At 39.4% G+C, this 7,480-nt stretch overlaps 1 protein-coding gene across 1 annotated transcript in view; it reads right to left on the reverse strand.

The window, feature by feature from the left end:
* Positions 1-7,480, reverse strand: part of LOC106867535 (1-aminocyclopropane-1-carboxylate synthase-like protein 1) — a 51,547-nt gene that overhangs the window by 31,064 nt on the left and 13,003 nt on the right. Inside the window, exon 2 of the mRNA XM_014912433.2 lies at positions 2,110-2,219. Coding sequence (XP_014767919.1) covers positions 2,110-2,219 — 110 coding nt within the window. The remainder of the gene's footprint in view (positions 1-2,109; positions 2,220-7,480) is intronic.

Below are 7,480 nucleotides of genomic sequence, written 5' to 3' on the forward strand. Positions count from 1 at the left end.
TATATATATATATATATATATATATATATATGTGTGTGTGTTTATGTCTGTGTTTGTGCTTGTTATACCCGCACCCACTGCTTGGCGACCGGTGTTAGTGTGTTTACGTAACTGTAACTTAGCGGTTTGGCAAATTAATTCGATAGAATAAGTACCAGATTAAAAAAAAGAAAGACCATAAATGCTGGGATCGATTTCTTAGACTAAAACCAATGACTCAAACAAGTAAAAGATAAAAATGATAAATGATATCATTCAGCTATTTATTTATTTATTTATTTATTGTTAGTCAAGAAAGAAGGCAGCTCCCGTGACCCTTTACAGGGCCTCTAAGACTAGTGGGAGACAGGAAGGAAAGGAGGAATCCTTGAACTGGCGACATGACCCGAATTCCTGTAACACAGTGGGGTTCACTAAAAGCATCAAAATGCCAAACTTTTGACGAATTAAGCCTACCACTCAAAAGGCCATGGTGGGATTTGAACTCAGAACGCAAAGAGCCGAAACAAATACGACAGATCATCCGGCCTGATTTTCTGATAGTTTCGCTAATTCTCTACGCTGAATTGGTACTATTTTTATCGATCTTGAAAGTATGAAAAACACAGTTGAGCTCGGCTGGATTTCAACTCAGGGTGTAGTGAGTCGGAACAAATACTGTGAGACATTTTTTCCCAGCTGTACCGACTCAGCCATTTCGCCGTCTGTAATAAGAAAACAAACAACAGAAACTGAGATGAACAAAGTAAATACAAACTGACAATGAAACTGCAGAATACTACGCTGAGGTAGTGGCAATAAAAACTACTACATGGCCACTATTTGATAAGGCTGAGCAAAACAGAAGCAAGCAGAGAAAACAAAGCCATTACTGATTGTGAAATGCAGGACTCAACATTTACAATAAATTAGCTTTGATTGTAGTTTTGACCAAATCCTTCTACCACCAGAAAATAAGTAAAGAGAATCCCTTAGGCATAACTGTATCGATTTACGGGACCGGTTACTCGGTTTCCATGGCGTATAACTGAGTATTCAGCTCACAGACATAAGGTCTTGGGTCCAATTCCTAAACTGGGTGACGATACAATATGCAACTCAGTCCTTGAATGGCACATTATTAATACTGTCACAGTTATAAGGCAGCAAGCTGGCAGAAACGTTAGCGTACCGGGGAAAACGCTTAGCAGTATTTCGCCCGTCTTTACGTTCTGAGTTCAAATTCCGCCGAAGTAGACTTTACCGTTCATCCTTTCGGGGTCGATAAAATAAGTACCAGGTAAACACTGGGATCGATGTAATCGACTTACCCCTCCCCTAAATTGTTGGCCTTGCGCCAAAACTTGAAGCCAATTTTGTCACAGTTGTGAAGCTAACACCAATACGTAAATTATCAACACTGTGACTGGAGTTAGAGAAACTGTGATAAGACATTACTCCAGTCTGCTCAACTGTAAATAAGTATTAGCCACGTGCTGAAGCTGTCCTTTCTCCTGCCAGTGGTTGTGTCCTAGATATTCTGATGTGTCAAGTGTAAGAGGGCTGAAAATATATTTATGCCTGCTTGCTACTACTCAGGCACCTAAATCAATAAGAGAAAGAATTGACACAAGATACCATGTCATATTCGTTCAGTGTGAGAGTTGGCAGTACTTTATAATAGCCAAGGTGCTGTGTGGTAGTAAGTTCGCTTCCCAACTGCATAGTTCCAGGATCGGTCCCATTACGTAGCACTTTGAGCAAGTGTCTTCTACTATAGCTCCAAGCCGACCAAAGCTTTGTGAGTGGATTTGGTAGATGGAAGTTAATAAAGCTTGTCGCATATATTTGCAAATAGATAGATAGATAGATAGATAGATATTGTCTTTGCGTTTGCATCTGACCCCACCATTACTTGACATCCAGTGATGGTTTGTTTTCGTTTCTATAACATCGCGGTTCGCCAAAAGAGGCTGATTGAAAAAGTACCAGTACTTAAAAATTAAGCATTAGTGTCGATTCGTTCGATTGAAGCCCTTCTAGGTGGTTATCCTAGCATGACAGCAGTTCGCTGACAGAAACAGTAAAAGATAAAATTTTAATTCGAAAATAAGTACGGTAAATACTTACGTTCTTATTGAGAACTGCATCGTATACATTCTCCTTGGCCTTGCAAGCATATTCCACTAATAGATCAGGATATTTAATGACGCCTATGGCCCGTTTAGAAACTTGTGTCTCTTCAAAGAAAATTTTGAAATATAATTATTTTCATAAGCAAGAGCTGAGACATTAGTGAGTTAGAGTGGTTAGATATTTCGGTATTTAATGTCATTTGACAATAACACACGTACACACACACACACACACACACACACTCTCTCTCTCTCTCTCTCTCTCTCTCTCTCTCTCTCTCTCTCTCTCTCTTTCACTCTCACAAACACACACACATGAACACATACACATGCACACATATAACTCATAGAAATACACACACACAAAGATGGCTACTCGTTAGTTTCGACGATGAGGGTTAAGTTATTCGATCAACTGAATTACCAGCTCATTAAATTTACGTGTAAGTGACTGAGTATTCCACAGACACGTCTCCTAAAGTAATTCTCAGACAGAATCAGTGAGCATAACACAGTATGTGACAAGGCCGGGCCTTTGAATTGCAAGTTCAATCTATCCTACAGGCTTCTATACAGTTTCCATTTATCCATTTTCTCTCAAAAGGTATGTGTCAACACTGAGACATTTGATGGATGGAATTTTCAGTGAATTAAAGGCAGTGGTTGTAGGGAATGTAAATGATGTTTCTAGGGAATGGAAGTAGTGATTGTAAGGAACGATAGTGGTGGTTATAAGGAATGGTAACAAAGGTTGTAGGAAATGATTGCGAGATTGCAGGGAATGATTGCGTCGGTTGTAGCGGGTGATAACAGAGCAGTGATGCCGAAATACTGCTACGAAAAGTTGTTGATCGAGGAGAAAAAAAGTAAGATAAATGGCGTACCCCATATAGACCTGACAGAGGGATAAGATAATGAAGTCAACAGCTTTACAGGCAAAAACACTATGAAGTATATAACAACAGGAAAGTGAACGGGTTTATCAGAGATTGTGTTGAAACTATCTGGCGAAGTTGATCACGAGGTAGTCACCTGCGTAACCAGTTAGGTAGTAGAAGTGTCATAGCTAATAATTGGTATAATAGAATCACCAGCAACTGCGACAAAGAGAAAGGTGATACCCTACTGAGACATCAAATTGATGAATCAGGCAATGTGTGTTACAGAATCATCCATAGCCTGATCGGAAAGAGAATGAAAAAGTGAGATACAGTTCCGATTTATGCTTGTAAGGGTTACGATCGATACCCTCTTCCTAACCAGACTACTATAGGAGAAGGACTTAGCTACACCTAAAACACTTTACCTACGCTTTGTAGTCTGAGGGGTGGTCTCTAGGAAAACTAGGAATAATTGATGAGTGAAATTTTCAATGAATTATAGCACTAGTTGTAGGGAATGATAACGGAGGTTGTAGGGAATGATAGGGGTAGCTGTAAGAAATAATAGTAGCAGTTGTGGGGTAATGATATCAGTGGTAGTAGGGATGATACTAGCAGTTGTAGAGGATAATGACAGTTGTAGGTAGTAATAGCAGCGGTCGAAGGTAATGATAGCGGTGATTGCAGGTAATGATACTGCTGGTTATGGGTAATGTTGGCGACGGTTATAGGGAATGATAGCGGCGGTTGTAAGGAATGATAGCGGTGATTGTAACTAATGATAGTTGAATAGCTTGTAAGAGCCGTGCAAGCTATATATTGAAGTCTTGCCAACAAGGCGAGAGTTACTAATGAGTTTAATAACATATTTAACTTACAGATTGATGTCCATTAGGACTCAGTTCTTGTCTCCCTGCTGTTTATAACTTTAAAGACTTCAAGACAAACTGTCCGCAGTTAATGCTGTTCATCGATGATCTTATCATAACTGAATATATCAAAATTTTAGAATACCAAATCTGGAAGCAAAACCTTTGTACCAAGAAAACCCATATAGTCCTAACCAAGATTTTTGGATTGCCGGAATGAAGACAGAGCTTTACATCTATGAGGTGAGTGTTTGATATGTGCAGATAAAGAGTAGCTGAAAATTCCATACATTGTAATATTTGTAAACTACGAACACAGAGTCAATGTAGCGGATCACAGGAAGGTCGATAAGAAAGACAGACGACTTATGTTGCGGATGCACAGAAGTTAGCATTACGTGCACCGGTGAAATATTTTATTTTTATTTTTCCCTAGAATTTGTTGATAGCTTTTGCAACTTTCGGTATCTAATGTAGGTGGTTGCTCTGAAAACATAAGAAAAAAACAGTTTAAGGACAGGGTGAGTAACGTTTAGGGAGAAAATAACTCTACAGACTGCTAAACATCGTACAATCTACTCTTCAGAATGAATGGCAGAGCGTATAATATTTGTTTATGAAATGATGTTGATTTGGAGCTAAACAGGGGGCTTGAATGCAGAAGATTTGTGAAAATTGAAAAGAGATGAGACGAGCTTGCTCTGCTGGATGTGAAATTTTAATGTGTATGAATGATAGAGCGTAAATAAACTGAGGGGAGAAAAGTGGATACAAGAGGAATCAGATATAGAGTAAAAGAGAGGATACAGTGTTGATCAGGACATGTGGTACTTAATGAGGATGTCGGTTGTATAAAGATGTGTTGAGCGCTCCAAGAGAACAGAAGATTTCAGAGAGAGAAGCCTAGGAAGACTGAGAAATAAGTGGTGAGGAGTAATTTCAAGAGGTTAATCCTCACGAAGCATATTATGAAGGACTGCAACAAGTATGAAAGCGTTATGCACGAAAAACACACCCTCATAATAGGGTACCTCAACAAAGTATAAAATCACATAGTGGAGTCTCTCATCATACAAGTCATGAAGTATATCACCTATTCGTACACTTAGACAGAGTTCCTCATCAGGTAATTAGTGAATTTCAACCTTAAAATATTTTTTAAAATATTTTATTATTATCGTTGTTGTTGGTTTTGTTGTGGCAATGACGGTGGTGGATAACCGAATAAACGGAATACCGGATTAAATGCTTTATAACATTATACTCTGAGTTCAAATATCGCTGATGTCAAATGTGGAGGTGCATGACATAGTGATTAAGGTTTGGGGCTCATGATTGTGGTTTCGATTCCTCGGCTGGGCGATGCGTTGTGTTCTTGAGAATAAAACTTCATTTCACGGTGTTCCGGTCATGCGACGGACTGGCGTTTCATCCAAGGATGAATATATAATCCAAAGAAACTGAGAAACTGGCTTACGGAGCAATGTGGACTGACCATCAGATTCACTTAGCCATTCGTTCTACTGGGTCTAATGATTCGACTGTTCTCGCCCACAACATATGGGGACGTATAAAGACCCCCTTCGGTCATGAATGACATTGAAATTGCACCTAAAAGTTACCCTCCGAGGCACAAGTCCGGTCAGGGTTGTTTATGGAAGACCAGCAGTCACCTATGCATACCAGCCTCCTCTCTCCACGCAACTGATGTATTCCAAGGGAAAGGCAAAGGCCGATGCAGCTTGGCACCAGTGACGTCGCAACTCACAGCCTTGTTCGGAAATCGAACTCACTATCTCATGATAGTGAGCTCGACGCGCTAACCACTGAACCATGCTATCATTATGAGCAGTGAGAGGGCAGTAGATTAGAGAAATCGGTGGAAAATCGGACAAGAGTCTCTGTTGTGTGTTTAATTACATCCGTTTACGTCATAAGTTCAAATATCGCACATGTCAATGCTGCTGTTCATGCATTAGGTGTCAATGAATTAAATACCAGCATTTTATCGACTAAGTCCTCCTGTCCTAGAGAGAGTGACTATATAAATGAGAAAACCTTTGTTATAATTTGGTGGGGGTGGCGAACTGACAGAACTGTTAATGAGCAGTACAAAATGCTCAGCGGTATTTCTTACGGTTTTATTCTTTATTTCTTTTACTTGTTTCAGTCATTTGATTGCGGCTATGTTGGAGCACCGCCTTACGTTCTGAGTTCAAATTCCGCCGAGGTCAACTTTGACTTTCATCCTTTCGGGCTGATAAATTATAGTGGCAGTCAGGTTGAAGGAATAGACTAGCCCCCTCCCGCAAAATTTCAATCTTCATGCCTAAAGTAAAAAGGGTATTTGTAAGAGGACGGGGGTGGTAAGCTGGCAGAATAATTAGGGCGTCGGACAGAATGTTTAGCGGCATTTCTTCTGGTTCTTCACGTTCTTAGTTCAGTTTCCTTTCATCCTTTCGAAATCGATAAAATAAGTATTGGTTGAACACCGGGATCGATGAAATCGACTAATTCCTTAACCAAAATATTTCAGGCCTTGTGTCTATAATAGAAAGGATTATTATTAAACGTGACGAGCTGGTAGAATAGTTAATGCGTCGAACAAACGCTTGTAGGTATTTCTTTCGGCTCTTTACGTTCTCAGTTTAAATAGCACCGAGATCAACTTTACCTTTCATCTTTATTCTATCGTTCAGTTTGCCGAACTACTAAGTTACGGGACATAAACAAACCAGCTCCGATTGTCAGTTGGTGGTGAAAGAGAAATACAACATACATACACATAGATACATAGAGATTTTTTTACTTGTTTCAGTCATTAGACTGCGGCAATGCTAGGGTATCACCTTATTAAATCTCAGTCGAACGAATGGATTCCAGTACTTGAGTCTGATTTTATTCTGTCGGACTCTTTTCCTGAGCCACTAAGTTACAAGGATGGCAACACACTAACATCGGTCGTCAAGCGGTGGCGGGGAACAGACATAAAGACAACGACTAGATATATATATATATATATGACGGGTTGTTTATGACAACCGTCTACCAAATTCCTTATGGCCTTGGTCGCCTCGGGACAATAGTAGAAGACACTTGCTCAAGATGCCACGCAGTGAGACTGAACTCGAGACCATGTGGTTGGGAAGCAAACTTCTTTCCACACAACCACAACGGGCTTCTTTTATTTTCTGTCTAGTAAATCCACTCGAAAGGCTTTGATCGTTTCGGGCTATAGAAGAATCACTTGTCCAAGGTGTCATGCAATAGGTCTAAATCCAGCTACATGTACAAAAGAAGCAAGCTTCTTAACACATAACCACGTCTGTTTTTTTTTCTCTTTTTTGTTCTGAGTTTCTAAGATCATTATTGTCTGAAAATTATTCTAGTTATTCTAGGAGAAAAGCAAACTCCTATAATTTTGTTGGAATTTTTTTTATTTTTTGTATGTGTGTTTTCTTAATAGGGTGAAAAACTTAAGATATTTTTCATCCCGGTCTTAATATTCTAAGAAGCGGTTCCGGTTAGGAGGTCATTTTCCTGCTTGCAGACTTTAAAATAATCAGGAATAATGAATTTACTATTATTGCAAAGCTTCCTCTCAGATAATTAGAAG

Source organism: Octopus bimaculoides, chromosome 5, assembly GCF_001194135.2.
Source record: "Octopus bimaculoides isolate UCB-OBI-ISO-001 chromosome 5, ASM119413v2, whole genome shotgun sequence".
Lineage (NCBI taxonomy): Eukaryota > Metazoa > Mollusca > Cephalopoda > Octopoda > Octopodidae > Octopus > Octopus bimaculoides.